The sequence below is a fragment of a genome, unplaced genomic scaffold (genome assembly GCF_019419815.1).
Source record: "Pyrus x bretschneideri cultivar Hongxiangsu unplaced genomic scaffold, Pyrus_bretschneideri_v1 Contig53, whole genome shotgun sequence".
Lineage (NCBI taxonomy): Eukaryota > Viridiplantae > Streptophyta > Magnoliopsida > Rosales > Rosaceae > Pyrus > Pyrus x bretschneideri.
In genome coordinates, this window is record NW_025999791.1 from 2,169,147 (window position 1) to 2,186,622 (window position 17,476).

Consider the following 17,476-nt stretch of genomic DNA (forward strand, 5'->3'; position numbering starts at 1 on the left):
TATCAGAATTCAGGGTTTGTGGATTAATCCAATCTAATAAACATAGCAAGCCATGGTGACTATGGGGGATGCTTTGAGTGTTGAATTAAAAAAAAGTGGTTCTGTTTATACTCAAATGTCTCTGGAGACTCTTCAGTTTTGTTGAAAATAAAAGAACGATGCCCATCAGCGTAATGACGTGAAGAAATCCAGGATTTCCAACATCTGCAAACATTGGTTGCTTGCTGTGAACAAGGGCGACCACAAGTGCGGTCCGATGGTCGCCGTAAAAGCTAGGGCGACCACAAGTACGGTCCAATGGCCACCGTAAAAGCTAGAAAAAAATGGTGTGAAAATCACCTTCCATGTGGTATTGAGAGTTCAAATGCAAACTGAGCGTTAGAAGTGGATGAAAAAGCCACAATGACATTGACATGAACACAACTTTTAAAAATAAGACCAAATTAGAATAAGGTATAACAAAAATACAAACAAACTCCTTTTGTTTTTTTCCAAGCAAGCAAATATGGTGGTATCAATCTGTTTGAGGAACTTGAGAGGGTACATGACAGCCGAAAATGAAAAGAATCATGATGAAAAAAAAAAAGGATTGAAGGAGGCATTGTGACCAGTTGACCCGCGATACAGGTCACAATTGAGGAAGGGGTTAGAAGCCTTTTTACGAGCAATTGTTCAAAATGTCCCTCGCAATCCTGTTTCTTCGTCATGTTTATTTTCTTTTTCAACCGTGTTGTAACGTCTCAATTTCCTCAAACACATTGTTACCACTATATCTGCTTAATTGAAAGAAAGAGTTTGTTTGTATTATTGTTCTTCCTCAGCTAATTTGGTCTATTTATACAGGTTGCGCTCACGTTAAAAATCATGGTGGCTTTTTCACCTAACCCTCATGCTAAAAGCTTGCATTTCAACAAGACCAAAATTACCAACACTGATTTCATGAAGCTATTCAAGCTGAGATTATTCAACCTGATCTTGCATGGGATTTTCTACACTACTCTAGAGTATGGGATACTCTCTGAGTGTCTTAACCGTAAGATCTTAGTTTAAAAAATATAAAAACCAAGATCTAAAAACGGTAAAAACATTCGAAGTAGCAACCTATTTCAATTCAATGTAGAATGGTTATGTTAACACTCAAAACTCATTTCAGGACCCAAATACGTACTTTTCTCAAATGACTTCAGTATGATAAGTCCACATACAAATAATGAAAAAAAAAAAGGAATTGTTATTAGCACTCCAAAAATCTCATTCTACACTTCAAACTTTCTATATTAGAAAAGAAAAATACACTTGTGAGAAGTGTAGAATGAAATTTTTGGAATGCCAATAACATTTCCCAAAAAAAAAAATTTGAACTTCAAAAAATTGTGTAGCTGATGTCTTCGTGCACCTTAAGTTTATGAATCTTATACATGTTCATCAAGAGGGCCCAAGTAGTAAGTAAAATGTAGTAGTAACATATATATACTCTCGTCATCACTAACGCCAAAAGTGAAAACCAAAAATTAAAAACGAAATAGTTCTCGAACCGAACTTCAAAAAAAAAAAAAAAAAAAAAAAAACTAATGCACCAATTCCGTTGCATAATTGGGTAAAAGGCTAACGCAGTTCTGTCAGCAGGATTCGTAAGACTCGTATTTTATGAAACTCCATTGGATATGATCTACATCCCATTACAAAACTCGGTATGATATTAAACCATTTACGGTCTTAACAACCAATCGATTCATGCGTACAAGCAGCAGCAAGTAAGATCTTGCTTTCGGCCCTATATCTATGAAACAGCACCAAATCAGGTCGTTGATTTCGACATCTATAAACATATGATGGTAAAGAGATTTCAAATGAAACATGTGTGCATATGCCTACAAGTATGGATGCACCGCAGGCATGCTATTGTTCTTGCGTGAAATCAAAGTCTATGAAGAAGCAAAAAAAAGAATTTACCTAAGCCCAAGGATGAAATTTCATCTTGATGGAAGAAATTATTCCCCCCTGCTTTCTGTTTCAGGCTTGAATTAATCTTCTCGACAGCGGCAAGCAAGTCCTGAAAGTCGAGTTCAACACAACACAATTTTTCACAAATTGGAAACAAAACGAACAACAAATTTGACCTCATGCAGTAAACTTAAAGCGAACTGTGATATTTGATGAGGATTCATTTAAGACTAAAACTGGTAAGTTTCTAAATACACATAAGGGCACGGAAAGTTTGTCAACATCGATCTTATTCTACCCTAATGTCATTCTTATTTGCATTCATTTTTCTTGCTCAATGAAGACACTACATCACTAACGATATCCTCTGAGTTACACGGTGCATCATACATATTCATAAACTTTTCCAGAGTCCTCAACGCCATTCAACTTCTTACAGCTATCAGAATAATAGTCAATTTCTCAGCCATTCAATAGATACTTCTCTCTATATTTTATCACCATAAGGATTCCAAATGCCGGTATAAGAGTCGTTCCCATTATCATGAATCGTGATGCAGGTTAACTAAAGCACTACCTTGCAATACAGTGCATGCAGATTTGATAACATAAATGCAATCACAATAAACACGACGCAGCTTCATACCTCCCAGGGTGCTAGACTTTTCATGTAGGAAGGAAGGCTCTCGTAGTCATCCGGGATACCTGCCTTTACAAGAGGCAAAGGAACTTCAGCTAGCTTTGGTTTATCCTCAACTTCCCCTACATTTATTCAAAAGCAATGCCAAACATCAATGGGCAATCGTCATAAGATTTTGTTCCCAGCTAAACCGATGATTTTCAGTGGAAACATACTACGAAAGACAGAATTAAATACCGAAATCAGATAGCAATCCATCTCTGGGAGCTCCTGAGGTCTCCGTGGAAGCATCATACAACGCCTTAAAGGACTTAAAACTCATGTATAGCTATATCAGGTTCCTCACTTTTAGCATTAGCTGCAGCAGAGTGCGCGATAGAACTGAAAGTGTCAATTGCATCAGCGAAAATTAAACTGAAACTAAGAAAACAAGTGCGCAAAATTCGAGCATTGTGAACTAGAAATCACAAACAAACAGATATACGGGTTTTGATTTCAATTTCTGACCTTGAGAAGCTAAAGTAGCAAGAGAATCATCCGAAAGCCCGAGCTTCTTCAAACTCAAAAACTCGTCCAATCTAATCGAAACACCACTGAGAAAACACAAATCAAAATTCCAATTCCCAATTTTTTAATTTTAAGTACAAATTCCTATTAAGGATACAAATCTTCTTCTTCATCAATGACAGGTGCATAGAATCCGTCCTCTTGAACAACCGGCGTCCTTTCAAAGTCGTCCTCGTCAATCTCAAGTTCTGCAGAAACTACCATAATTAATAATTTATTACGAATAATTATTTTTAAGGGCGTGTTTGGCTGGCCAAAAAACTAGTACCGGCGACGGAGGAGGGGGAGAGACGGCGTTGGAGGTGGAGGAGGCGGGTTTGGTTGTCCTTGGACCTCGCAGCAGTGTCCCAAGAGCTCCTCGAAGGAGACGGTGCCGAACGACATCGTTTCAAGGAGGTTGAGTTGGGTGCTGGCGGCGGAGATGCGGCGGTTGAGGGATTGGAGGAAGTTGGACGACGCCGTATCGAGAGGGATGGGGCGGCGGCCGACAGAAGTTTTGAGGGCGTCGCAGCTGCTGTGGAGGTGGTTGCAGAAGGACGCTACGCCTTGCACAAGCTCCGAATCGATTCCTCCATTTCTCTCTCTCTCGCTCTCGCGTTCTGAACTCTTCCGTTTGGCTCCTTTTTTCATTCGGAATTAAATGGGCGGGAAGTAGATGTAGAAGAACAATAATTTAAAGTAGGTATAAGAAATCAACAAGCGCCTGTAGCTCAGTGGATAGAGCGTCTGTTTCCTTAGCAGAAGGCCGTACGTTCGACCCCTACCTGGCGCGAGCTAATTTTTACTTTCATTCTTTATGCGATTTTAAACTAACAATTTAACTAACATTGCTGAGATCTTCGGCTCTTTTTGCTCCTTTATGCGATTTTAAAGTAACAATTTAACTAACATTGCTGAAATCTTCGGCTATTCCGAGTCCTCAGACGATTTATGGCAATCTGTGAAGGACATGTATGGGAATCAAAACAATTAATTACACACGAGTTATTCAGCTAAAGAGAGACATTGCCACTCTTCAACAAGATGGAAAATCCTTTGTGCAAGACTATGTGGAATGAGTTAGATGTTTATCTACCTCATATCATTGACACTGATGTTCTTCTGAAAAAGGCTGATAAAGACAAGATATATCAGTTGCTTGCTAGCTTAACTCAGACTATGAGGATCTCAGGAGCCACATCCTGATGAATGTCAAACTTCCTTCGTTCAAAACGGTGTGTGCCACTGTTCAACATGAAGAAGCTTGAAGAAGGGTGATGAACTTGGAGAAGAATCCCAAAATTTCTGAATCTAGAGTCTACGTTGCAAAACATAAACTCTCAAACAACAAGCCTTACAAGGGTAAAAATCCACATTTGAAATGCAGTTACCATGACACAATAGGTCACGTTGAGGAAAAGTGCTGGATTCTGCATCCCAAACTGAAACCTAAGTTCAACAGGGATCACAAAATGATTCCTTCAAGGCAGCCCCGTGTTGGCTCGTACAAACCTCAGCATGCTGCCAATCACAGCTACTGTTCATTCACTGATGGTATTCAGCACTTCACTTCAAATCATGTCTCACTCATTAGTGAATTTGCAATATACTTGCAAAACAAGGGACATAGAGAAGCTGCAGAAAGCTCAAAGGCTAAAAATGAAAATCCCACTTCACTACTAGGATAATTCGCAGGTTTCCTTGCTGAAAATGAGAATATACCAAGAAGCAAAGCTCTAGATATTTTTAGTGCTTTCTCAATTGCTCTACACACTAGTATTGAACATGATTGTTGGATTATCGACTCAGGAGCCATTGACCATAAGACAAACAAAGCCTCCAACTTACATAGTTTTCAAACCTTGTCAAAACCTTCTCATGTATCAGTTGCTAATGGAAAAAATGCCATGGTTTTGGGTGTGGGAAAAGTCAAATTGCTTTCAAACAACCTTGAGTCTACTACACTATTTGTTCTTACCTTTCCCTTTCAACTTTTGTCAATAGGGAAGATCACTAAAACCCTAAATTGTCTTGTCACTTTCTCACTAAGCAGTACTGTGTTTCATGATTCTCTCACCAAGAAGACGATTGGTGAATGTTTTTTTTAATGGTCTTGATTATCTATGCAATGAACCTCATCTAGTCAAAGCCTTCCAAGTTGATTCAATCTCTCCCAAGGACCAATAAATCTGGCATCAAAGATTAGGCCATCCATCAGAGGTTGTTTTGTTTAAACTTTTTCCCAAAATGTACCAATCATCTATAATGTGTGATACATGTCAGTTCTCCAAGTTTACTAGACTCCCTTTAGTTCCTCAATGTCTAGGGCTAGCAAACCTTTTGAACTTGTACACTCCGATGTTTGGGGTCCAACTATTGAATCTTTTGATGGATATAAATATTTTGTTGCCTTTGTGGATGACTTTACTAGGCTATATCTCTTGAAATTCCAAAAATGAGGTCTTCTCTATGTTTAAAGACTTTCATCAACTTGTCATAACTCAATTTCAGTCAACCATTAAGAACCTAAGAATCGATAATGGCACTGAGTTCTTATCCAACAATATGAATCAATATTTGAGCTCTCATGGTATTATCCACCAGACAAGTTGTGTGGGAACCCCACAACAAAATGGGATCTCTAAAAGGAAGAACAGGGATTTACTTGAGAAGACTTGTGCATTGATGTTGCATATGAACATACCAAAGAAATTTTGGTCACAAGCCATTCTTACTGCAACTTATTTAATCAACCGATTGCCTAGTCATGTTTTAGAGTTTAAGTCTCCTTATGAAACTCTTAAAGGAAGGCCTATAACTCTATCACATTTGAGGGTATTTGGCTGCACTTGCTTTGTTCATGTTCAAGCATTGCACCGTGAAAAACTGGATGATAGGGTTGCGAAGTGTGTCTTTATGGGGTATTCATCAACTCAAAAATGTTACAAATGTTTTCATCCTATAACTAACAAAAAGTTTGTGTCTAGGGATGTAAAATTTGAGGAAACTGTTCCATATTTCTCCAAGAAGGATGCTCACTCTCGACAGGGGGAGCTAATGTGTGGCTTATTTCCTTTGCTTGCATGCATTGACACTCGGTGCATTTGGATCCTAAAGCCACTAGCAATCATGGACAAGAAGAGGTTGTGAGTGACACTACTCATGTGTGTCCTCAACCTAGCAATCTGGGGGATGGTAATGAGTGTACTCAAGATGAAAGTCACGAGGAGGTTCCCACTTTGCCTCCTACAAGGCGTAAACCTATGTGTGCTCAACAACCTCCAGCAAGGCTTCGAGACTATGTCACCTTTACTTCCAAACACCCTATCACTGAGGTGTTGAAGTATAGTAGTGTCTTCCCAATCATACTACGTTCCTGGCTAAAATTTCCCATCACATTGAACCACAAACCTTTCAAGAAGCTCAACTAATTCCTGAGTGGAGAAATGCTATGAAGAATGAACTTTGTGCCTTGGAGAACAATCAAACATGGAGCATTTTGAAGTTACCATCAGGGAAGAAATCTGTTAGGAGTAGATGGATCTATAAGATAAAGTTCAAGACTGATGGATCAATTAAACGTCACAAGGCCAGATTGGTTGCGTGTGGTTTTACTTAGACATTTGGAGTAGACTACAAGGAGACATTCGCTCCAATAGCCAAAATGAACTTTGTTAGGGTTCTTCTTTCAGTGGCTGTGAATTGCCGCAACTAGTGAATGCTCTTATGTCAACGAGGTTACCAAACCAAAGCAAGCAGCCACTTCCTCCCTCCACGATATCTAGATCTGCATACGCTTTACTTGAGCAGTTTTCTAAACATAATCGCCTACATCCATTGAGGCTCATGCTTTTATTAAGCCATAAAGATGTGTCTGGCAATTTAATCCCATTGTACTTGAGGAAGCCATCTCCATGGTTGTAGGCCAACAAAATCTTTTGAATGCACTTATCAGACCAATATCCTGAGTTCTAATCTTTTGGAGATTTTGGTGCAAATCCCTTCAAGCATGCACATATGGGAGCACGATTGATATTGCAAGTAGTATATACACCACACAAGACATAAGTTTCACACTGATCTGCATGGAATGTAAGGGAAAATTCCTAACTCTGTGTTTGGTGAATTGTTATTAGCACTCCAAAAATCTCATTTTGACACACCCCGATTGAGATCAGGGCATGCTGGCCGTCACGTGGAAGTGACGTAACCATGTGCACAGTGCAGAAGCTAATAAAATAATAATAAAAGTACGAATAAATAAAAACCAGCTTTACACAAAATAAGAACATACATGTGCAAGCGTAAGTGTGAAAAACAAAGTTCAGAGCTCGAAGACCTAATGCAGTCCGGAAGAAATAACACTACAAAAACACACCCAAAGGTGGTCCTACACTGGTGATAATCTGTCAGATATGCCGGGGAAATCCTCTGGGGAGCCACCAAAAGTGCTAGCCAACTAGAACCTGGAGGGGCGCAAAAGAAAAAGTGTGAGTGGGCAAAAACAAAGCTTTTCAAAAACCATTTCATAAACAAGATTCTAACCCCTCGCCGTAAAACCTGTATACTTCCCAAAAAAATAGAGTATACATATATATAAGTCATGCTCAGAAATATGCCATGCCAAAGGCCTCGAAATAAAATGCAAGTGCTCAGGTAATGTCAAATCAATGCCATGTAATCTGTCAGCCGGAGTCACCTAACGTGACCTGTACAGCTGAATCTAGAGCTCAAATCTCCATCTCACTAACTATACCTGCACACGAGTCGGAACCACCTAGAGTGGTCTGTACGATAGGACTGGGTGTATAATAAGTACGCTTAAGTGCTACGATCACGTGAAGGCTGGGCGACTAATCGCGGGTCACCTACGAGTCGGAACCACCTAAAATGGTTTGTATGACAGGACTGTGCACCTAACTTGGATCCAAGATGAGCGTGTGGTGCGGGAGGTGAACATCACGTGAAGGACTGTGCCCAACTCTGGGCGGGAGCACTGACACCGAGGGTGCAGGTTATGAGCTCTCTATGCATCTCAAATCACTACTGAACATAAACATAAATCATAACTCACCTGACACTTACCTGTGCGTCCGTAGCACCAAACATATATATACATATGCGACTAATAATGCGTAAATAAATGGCAAACAATAAGCATGGCATATAAACGTATAAACGTTTCATTTCACTTTCCGGGAAAAGTATAAGTATATAGGTATATACGGAAAACCAAAAGCCCACTCACTGGTATGTAGAAGGGTCGTAACCCCCTTGCCTCGAGTGACCGCGCTCGTCCTCGGGATAGGTCTCACCTATATGCGAAACAACTATAAAAACGTTAATTTTAAAGCACATAACCAACATCACGAAATAACTTCTCATACAATGCTCAAATGGGGTGTATGAATACACCAACGTGATCTACTCAACCTCAGGAACATCCCCATATTTTTAGAAAAATTTTCTGACGCCGCACGCGCCCCCACGCGCAGGCACGTGCCTTGCACATTGACGGCGTCAGTTAACGTCGTCAAGAATATTCCGTTAAATTTGACGGATTCCGTTAACGCCGTTAGGAATATTCCGTCATCTTCTCCGGCCAAACTCCGGCGTCGTCGCCAGCGCCGGAAAACCGGGAAAACTTCAAAACCTTGTATCTTCTTCGTTTTTCAACCAAATTTCACAAAATTGGTACCAAAATGAAGCTTACAACAAGAGGAACAAATCCATACCACTTTCAAGCACTAAAACCCACGGAATCTCGCCGGGAAAACACCACCAACTCCGGCCAAGCTTGAAACTCATGATCCCGACGTCCAAAACCTTCAAACGAACCACCCCGAGCCTCTTAAGGACCTCACCAAGCTTCCAACAAGCTTGAAATTCCCAAAAATACAAGAATTAACGTGTGCATGAACAGTGACCAAATCGAGGTATCCCGAGTTCGACGTGAAAACGAAGGTATCCTTACCTGAAATGGGTATGGTTGAACTCCCAAGGACCTCACGAGCACGAATATGTAATTTGTTTCCTCGATCTGTGAAGGTTTCAATGGTTTTGGTTGTCGTCCGTACAAGAAGAATAGGAATGGGAGAGAAAGAGGGCTCGGGACAGGGCAGGGAGAGAGGGTGAGTGAGTGTGGTGTGTGTGTGGTCCAAAACCAGCCAAGCAACACCCAAAAACAACCACACAACGAAACAACCATAATAGGGGCAAAATCGCCATTTCACCCCTACGGTTCGAAAATACGGAACGGGCTGTCACACATTTGGCACTCCAAATTTTCTATAATTAGAAGGAAAAATACACTTGTGCAAAGTGTAGAATGAGATTTTTGGAGTGCTAATAACAATTCCCTAAATATATCTATTACATATTACGTAAATTACATATTAATTCATTATTATTTATATAATAATTAATTAATATGTAAATTTTTAAAATTTTTAATAATAAATATATATATATATAATTAATATAAAATTATATAAAATATAAAATAATAAATATCTATATATAATAAATATATTTTATATTCTAATATATTCTAAAGATTTTAGTTTATATAAAGATATTATAAATTAATAAGTTATTATATTATTAATTAATAAGTTATTTAATAAATTCAAAAATTTAATTTTAAATTTACGTGGTATTGATTTAGACTTTCGCAAATAGACTTATAATTTATGGTATCTAATAAATATCCAGATTGAAAATATTCATCGATCTACAAAATTTTCTCATGGAGGTACCTATTTTTTTGCCACATATACCAATATAGAGGCTAAAAGACACTACGATATTAAATTCATATGCGGTCGAGATATTCATGAATTTAATCATTAAAATGCATAAGCTCAATTATACATTCAAGCTAGATGAATTCCCGAAATTTTGGTCAACAATAAAAACTGCTTACCTATGAGTTCACTTATAAAACGTGCAAAGACAATATACTTTTTTACCACAATTCTATGTATTGTGAATTTTTGTCCGCAACTTTTGTGGCATATAGAGGCTAAAAGATAATACGATATTAAATCCATATGTGATTGAAATATTTATCAGTTTAATCATTAAAATGCATAAACTCAATTACACATCCGGGTTAGATTAATTCCTGAAGTTTTGCTCCACAATAAAAATTGCTTAGATATGAGTTCGCCTTTAAAACGTGCAAAGGCGATATACTTTTTAGCCACAGTTCAATGTAATGTGAATTGTTGTCTGCAACTTTTGTATCTAATAAATATCAATGGTTTTGACCAAAAAAAAAAATCCACGGTTCAAAGTATTCATTGATCTACCAAAAGTTATCATAGACGTACCAATTTTTCTACCACAGATAGGAATATAGAGTCTAGAAGATTCTCATTTAATTGAAACACACCAAACTCATTAAACACTCTAACCAGAAGCTCATTTAATTGAAAAGAAAAAGGAATCAATACGTAAAAATTGAACCAATCGATTGAACACATACCAATTATTAAGCTAATTAGTGCTCTAGAAATTTAGAGATGTCAAATGATGAAGAAAAGGAAGACGAAGAGGTTTGGATGACTACGGAGGAGTAGATGGGGGGTGTAGAATGACAACCATGGGAGATGGAAGGATTTTTTAAAGAGAGAAAGAAGGGGCTTTGCTCCATGGAGATGATGGATTGGTTAGGGTTTTATTTTTTATTTTTAAGTAGATTGAGTTGGGTGTAAAAAGAAGTTTGATTGAGTTGAGTTTTGATAAGTAAGGGCGGTTTCAGAAACAACGTTGGGTGTAAAGAGATAATGATAGATCAATCAAATACAATGTGGGTATAAAAAGTAAGTTGAGTGTTGAGATGCAAAATATGGGTTCAAATAAATTTTTTTTTTTAATAAACGATATTATCTCAATTAAAAATGAGGTGCTAAAAATACAAATGCTTATATTTATACAATGCATGTACTTGGTGTACAAGTATCTCATTTTATACAGTAATTACAATCGTGACGAGATTACAACGTCAAATCCTAATACAGTTGACTTTGACGAAGATTCCTCTAACACTTCGTCTCGCCCGCCTCTCCTTCTCTCATTGTTTCATTCGTCTCTCAGCTCCACTGATACGAATGCTTACTGCTCGACAGCAATGGCGATCAATACTCATCCAACGTCAGCTGTACGTACCGACTCGTCCTCTACTTTTTCTGTCTCGTTTTTTCATTAAATTTCTGCTTCATTCTTCGTTTTTGATCGCCTAGGATTCCTTGTTCTATCCGGCATTTTCAAGCCTGCTTGAATTTTGAAAATTCACCTGTTTACAGTAGTTGATTTGCTTGGGTTATAATTCAGTAGATTAGGGTTACTGGGTTAGGTTTTTTGTCGATCAGAGCTCTGATTCCGTTTGTCTTTCCAGCAGCAAGGGCACAAAGCACTCCACTACAATATTATAAGGGTAAAGCTTTCTAGTATCCTGTTTTCACCATTGCTTGTTCGGATGAGCTAGTACAGTCATTTGGTGTTTATTGGTATGTTTAGGTTGTTCGAGATGAGGACCTGGCAGAACAAATTGGAAGGGATATATATTTTGACCTTGTTGATCATGACAAAGTTCGTAAATTCCGTATTCACGAACAAATGCCCTTTAATCTTTTCAAGGTACACTGGTACAGGCTAACTTTTGAGGGCAAACAATTATGAATTCTGTTTTATTAATTATTAGAATTTCTAATTTGGAAATGGCTAACAGGAGGAGGTTGCAAAAGAGTTTGGCATACCTGTGCGGTTTCAGCGTTTCTGGATTTGGGCCAAGAGACAAAACCACACCTGTCGCCCCCATCGACCATTGACACCTGGGGAAGAATCACAATCAGTATGTACTTCACTGATTAAGCCCCCTTAAACTCGGAGGCACTGCTCCTTGTTCCTTTGTAATTCATAATTCTCATTTTGTCTGAATTTTTGCTTTGCTGAGTCCGACTCTGAAGTTTTCAAGTTTATGAACTAATGATGTACGGTTATAACTTATAACTGCCAATTTCTCTTGCAAAATTGGATTTTAAAAAGTTCTTAATGCATATTCCGATGCTCATTATGCTTCCAGTGTTGGACGAGGCATTTTAAATGAAGTTATTATAGTACAAAAAAGGTTGATGGGCGGTGATAAACATTTTCTCTCAGATTTTGAAATGATTGATAGTGTTTAAGCTAATGATGACCGCTTGCATTTTTCAGGTTGGACAATTGATAGAGGTATCAAATAAAACACACAATGCAGAGCTAAGGTTATTTCTGGAAGTAGAGTTTGGGCCGGTAACCAGTCTTACTCTATTCTTGTTACTACCTGTGTAGTGAAGCTTGTTGGAGTTCCAATTGCTGTATGAAAGGATTTTTTTCTTACATTTTATTGTTTCTGTACATTTTCCAGGATCTACGTCCTATTCCTCCGCCTGTCAAAACTAAGGAAGATATCCTTCTTTTCTTTAAGCTTTATGAGCCTGAGAAACAAGAACTACGGTAACTCCTGCTCCTTCTGCGTGGCTGAATATTTTTATCCTTTGCCTTGTGTTTGCTAATTTAAGTTTCTTTTTCTGTTTCCAGTTTTGTTGGTAGGTTTTTCGTGAAGAGTTCTAGTAAACCAGCAGAGATTTTAGGAAAATTAAATCAACTGGCTGGTTTTACCCCTGATGAAGAAATTGAACTTTATGAGGTGTGTTTCACTTTAAATTTTAGCATAAGGTTGTGTCGTAGCTCACACACACACTCATATATATTGTATATAGACGTGTAGAATGTATATGTATATTTATAATTCGTTGCATGCTTTGCTGTAGCATTTTAAGCAAACTTAATATATGTTTTTGTGCTACAATTTCAGGAAATAAAGTTTGAGCCCTGTATCATGTGCGAACACCTTGACAAGAAGACCTCATTTCGATTAAGTCAGGTAACTGTTGCTATATTGCATGCTTGGTATATTACAAATATGTGTGTATTATAGGAATTAACGTTTTGATTCTAGGTATATTTTCAGTTAACCATCGGTTGCGTTCCTTTTCCAGATTGAAGATGGGGATATTATTTGCTTTCAGAAGTCTACTCCTCTTGATAGTGAAGAAGAATGTAAATATACTGATGTTCCTTCATTTTTGGAATACGTACACAATCGCCAGGTACAGGCTGTGGAAACATTTAATTTGTTTTATAGCTATATTTTGTTGAATGTTAAGCAATGACTATGATGACTCCTGCACCGTTGGATGTACGTACCGATTCCTCTACATTTCCACTCTCGGTTTAATTTCATTGGGTTTTGGCTTCGTTCTTCGTTTCTGATCGCCTATGGATCTTGGTGCCGTTCGGCAGCTTCAAACTAGGAGGAATTTTGGGAATTCACCGACTTACAGTGATTGATTTGCTAGGGTTATGATTCAGTAAGATAGGGTTAGGTTTGTCTCGGTCAGAGCTCTGATTTTTGTTTCTTTTGTTAGCAGCAACAGCAAGAGGACGAAGAGATGCTTGTGCCGCACTCGGATTTGGTCGAAGGTCCTCAGCCAGTGGAAGGTTTAATTTTTAGTAATTTTTCGATGGGTTACTGTTTGAATTTCTTATGTTTGTGTTTATGGTGTGGTTTTGGAGCGTTATGTGTGGCGTAGTTGATCTGAAACAATTGATTTTTGTGTGAATTTGGCACCACGGGGTTTGATTAGAGTGCAAGTGGTTGCATCTTCTTTAGGGTTTTGGTTTTGTTGTTTTGAAATTTATGGTATTTGGTGTGTTGGTAGTAGCCCAAGTGGAGCCAGCTTGTACAGTTGATGGTCAACCAGTGGAGGATCTTCCAACAATGAAATTCACTTGGACAATTGAGAACTTTACTAGGTTGAACATCAAGAAGCACTACTCTGACATGTTCGTAGTGGGCGGCTATAAATGGTATTTTTTCTCGTCTACCGGATGTCAAAAACTGATTATAACGCAGCTTAAGATTGGCTTATATTTGTATCTCGGTGATTGGATTCTGAATTGCTTTTGGTTTGTTTGATCAGGCGGATACTAATATTTCCCATGGGAAACAAAGTGGACTACTTGTCAATGTATTTGGATGTGGCAGATTCCGGGACATTGCCATATGGGTGGAGTACATATGCGCACTTCAGCTTGGCTGTAGTTAATCAGATCCATACCAAGTACTCAATAAGAAAGGGTATAATCCTTTATTAGTCTTGTCTCTTTTTAGCATTCAAGTTTGTGCTTTTGCCTGGTTGTTGTATTCTGTTTTCTTTTTTACTTTCAGTGAGAGCTTTGCTTCTTGTTGGGTAGTCATGGGCACCCAAGGCTTTTAATTAGAATTTATTATCCTTGAAATGGACGTAGCTGGTTTTCAACTTCATAGTTCTTAGGTGATGCCATTTGAACCCAATCAATATCTAATTAATCACTCTAATCTTGTTATTGTGAGCTTTTAATTCTAATTTCTCTCTAACATCTTGGCCAACAGCAGCAGCACCATGAACTGACTATGTGCCCATGGCGACTTTATTTGGGGATTTTTGAAGTTTGAGAAAAAGTGAATCAAAAAATTATGGAGTAAAACGTACCAACAGATGTTAGAAGTAAATTGAAAACCAATAGATTATTCCTTTTACGTATCTAGATGTCAAATATAGATTAACAGTAAAGGTAGAAACAGGAAGAATTTACTTGGAAATTATGTGCAATTAAGCAAGAATTCTAGGTAATGAAAAGGCTAACTGAATCAAGGGTTTCCATTTATTAAGGGATGATCTTGCGGCGGGTCTGGCGATCAGATATGGTAAAGAATTGTATTTTATTGGTGTGGCCTATGTTGTAGAACATTAATTTGCAATGCGTTTAACCATAACTGAACAATCTTTAATCATATTCAAGATGTTTTTTAAGACCTTTGTCTTTGATTGTTGTATGATGTTGCAGACACTCTGCACCAATTCAATGCAAGAGAAAGTGACTGGGGATTCACTTCATTCATGCCTCTTGTTGAACTTTATGGCCCGAGCAGGGGATATCTGGTGAACGATACAGTAGTGGTTGAAGCTGAGGTTGCTGTCCGTAAGGTTCTTGATTACTGATCATATGACTCGAAAAAGGAAACTGGTTATGTTGGGCTCAAGAATCAGGGTGAAATTTGACGTCATGCAGTAAACTATAAAGTGAACTGTGATATTTGATGAGGATTGATATATTCATTTACGACTCAAAACTGGTAAGTTTCTAAATGCACATAAGGGCACGGAAAGTTTGTCAACATCGATCTTATTCTACCCTAATGTCATTCTTATTTGCATTCATTTTTCTTGCTCAATGAAGACACTACATCGATAACGATATTCTCTGAGTTACACGGTGCATCATACATATTCATAAACTTATCCAGAGTTCTCAACGCCATTTATTACATTACCTCACATCTTGGTCGATTCAATTGGGTTTAGATAAATTTGCACATTTTAACTTGTATCAATTGGATGGAGAAAACAAAAAAAAAAAAAAAAGCCTTCATCTGCAAGGAGACTACTGATTTAGCCAAGTGAAATCCACAAACCATGCGTAAATCTGCTATGAAGCATTCTCAAACAATGTTCCAAGACCAGACGTTGAACAATGACAAACCTGAGCTCTCTCGTGGTCTATAACTTTGGGGTTGCTAAAACGGGAAACCTTTAGGATATCATTTTTAACACTCAAGCACAATTAGCATGGAAACTTTATCACTAGATAGATACTTCACTATCCAACATTCAACATCTTACATCTATCAGAATAATAGTCAATTTCTCGGCCATTCAATAGATACTTCTCTCTATATTTTATCACCATAGGGATTCCAAATGCCGGTATAAGAGTCGTTCCCATTATCATGAATCATGATGCAGGTAACTAAAGCATGACCTTGCAATACAGTGTATGCAGATTTGAAAACATAAATGCAATCACAATAAACACGACGCAGCTTCATACCTCCCAAGATGCTAGACTTTTCATGTAGGAAGGAAGGCTCTCGTAGTCATCCCCGGGATACCTTTACAAGAGGCAAAGGAACTTCAGCTAGCTTTGGTTTATCCTCAACTTCCCCTACATTTATTCAAAAGCAATGCCAAACATCAATGGGCAATCGTCATAAGATTTTGTTCCCAGCTAAACCGATGATTTTCAGTGGAAACATACTACAAAATACAATTACATACCGAAATCAGATAGCAATCCATCTCTGGGAGCTCCTGAGGTCTTCGTGGAAGCATCATACGACCCCTTAAAGGACTTAAAACTCATGCATAGCTATATCAGGTTCCTCACTTTTAGCATTAGCTGCAGCAGAGTGGGCGACAGAACTGAAAGCGTCAATTGCATCAGCGAAAATTAAACTGAAACTAAGAAAACAAGTACGCAAAATTCGAGCATTGTGAACTAGAAATCACAAACAAACAGATATACGGGTTTTGATTTCAATTTCTGACCTTTAGATGCTAAAGTGGCAAGAGACGCATCCGAAAGCCTGAGCTTCTTCAAACTCAAAGACTTGTCCAATGTAATCGAAACACCACTGAGAAAACACAAATCAAAATTCCAATTCCCAATTTTTTAATTTTAAGTACAAATTCCTATTAAGGATACAAATCTCCTTCTTCATCAATGACAGGTGCATAGAATCCGTCCTCTTGAACAACCGGCGTCCTCAAAGTCGTCCTCGTCAATCTCAAGTTCTGCAGAAACTACCATAATTAATAATTTATTACGAATAATTAATTTTAAGGGCGTGTTTGGCTGGCGAGAAAACTAGTACCGGCGACGGTGGAGGGGGAGAGATGGCATTGGAGGTGGAGGAGGCGGGTTTGGTTTTCTTTGGACCTCGCAGCAGTGTCCCAAGAGCTCCTCGAAGGGGACGGTGCCGAACGACATCGTTTCAAGGAGGTTGAGTTGGGTGCTGGCGGCGGAGATGCGGCGGTTGAGGGATTGGAGGAAGTTGGACAACGCCGTATCGAGAGGGATGGGGCGGCGGTCGACAGAAGCTTTGAGGGCGTCGCAGCTGCTGTGGAGGTGGTTGCAGAAGGACGCTACGCCCTTGCACAAGCTCCGAATCGATTCCTCCATTTCTCTCTCTCTCTTGCATTCTGAACCCTTCCGTTTGGCTCCGTTTTTCATTCGGAATTAAATGGGCGGGAAGTAGATGTAGAAGAACAATAACTTTAAAGTAGGTATATGATATCAACAAGCGCCTGTAGCTCAGTGGATAGAGCGTCTGTTTCCTAAGCAGAAGGCCGTAGGTTCGACCCCTACCTGGCGCGAACTAATTTTTACTTTCATTCTTTTTGCTCCTTTATATTT

General features: G+C 38.6%; 1 protein-coding gene, 1 long non-coding RNA gene, 2 other non-coding genes and 1 pseudogene across 9 annotated transcripts; 3 read left to right on the forward strand and 2 right to left on the reverse strand.

Annotated features, from left to right (window-relative positions):
- Positions 1 to 1,679: 1,679 nt before the first annotated feature.
- On the reverse strand, positions 1,680 to 3,893 carry LOC103933962 (annotated as a pseudogene).
- TRNAR-CCU lies at positions 3,851 to 3,923 on the forward strand. The gene has a single exon. It is a non-coding gene; the product is annotated as a tRNA-Arg (tRNA).
- Positions 3,924 to 11,168: 7,245 nt separating this feature from the next.
- Positions 11,169 to 15,441, forward strand: LOC108865442 (ubiquitin C-terminal hydrolase 12-like). Of its 5 annotated transcripts, none has more exons than XM_048570526.1 (13): positions 11,169 to 11,294; positions 11,535 to 11,570; positions 11,654 to 11,773; positions 11,865 to 11,987; positions 12,350 to 12,427; positions 12,543 to 12,631; positions 12,716 to 12,824; positions 12,993 to 13,061; positions 13,177 to 13,287; positions 13,606 to 13,678; positions 13,900 to 14,047; positions 14,161 to 14,318; positions 15,068 to 15,441. In XM_048570526.1, exons 1-13 carry the CDS (start codon positions 11,265 to 11,267, stop codon positions 15,220 to 15,222), a joined length of 1,299 nt encoding a protein of 432 aa, XP_048426483.1. In that variant the 5' UTR covers positions 11,169 to 11,264; the 3' UTR covers positions 15,223 to 15,441. The 5 variants fall into 5 exon arrangements, with proteins under 5 accessions (XP_048426483.1, XP_048426484.1, XP_048426480.1 ...); XM_048570527.1 differs by having other exon boundaries at positions 11,173 to 11,294; positions 11,532 to 11,570; positions 13,903 to 14,047; XM_048570523.1 differs by having other exon boundaries at positions 11,174 to 11,294; positions 11,532 to 11,570.
- A 142-nt stretch (positions 15,442 to 15,583) lies between these two features.
- LOC125470852 lies at positions 15,584 to 17,272 on the reverse strand. 2 transcript variants are annotated; one of them, XR_007253218.1, is made up of 4 exons: positions 16,935 to 17,272; positions 16,609 to 16,854; positions 16,339 to 16,459; positions 15,584 to 16,225 (listed from the first exon to the last, which is right to left on the reverse strand). It is a non-coding gene; the product is annotated as an uncharacterized LOC125470852 (long non-coding RNA). The 2 variants fall into 2 exon arrangements; XR_007253219.1 differs by having other exon boundaries at positions 16,339 to 16,482.
- A 91-nt stretch (positions 17,273 to 17,363) lies between these two features.
- TRNAR-CCU lies at positions 17,364 to 17,436 on the forward strand. Its single transcript has one exon. It is a non-coding gene; the product is annotated as a tRNA-Arg (tRNA).
- Positions 17,437 to 17,476: the final 40 nt, after the last annotated feature.

Coding starts and splice junctions, on each gene's coding strand:
- LOC108865442 (XM_048570523.1), top strand. CDS start 11,265: ATGGCGATCAATACTCATCCAACGTCAGCT. Junction 11,295..11,531: donor ATACTCATCCAACGTCAGCT/GTACGTACCGAC, acceptor TTGTCTTTCCAG/CAGCAAGGGCACAAAGCACT. Junction 13,679..13,899: donor AGGTCCTCAGCCAGTGGAAG/GTTTAATTTTTA, acceptor GTGTGTTGGTAG/TAGCCCAAGTGGAGCCAGCT.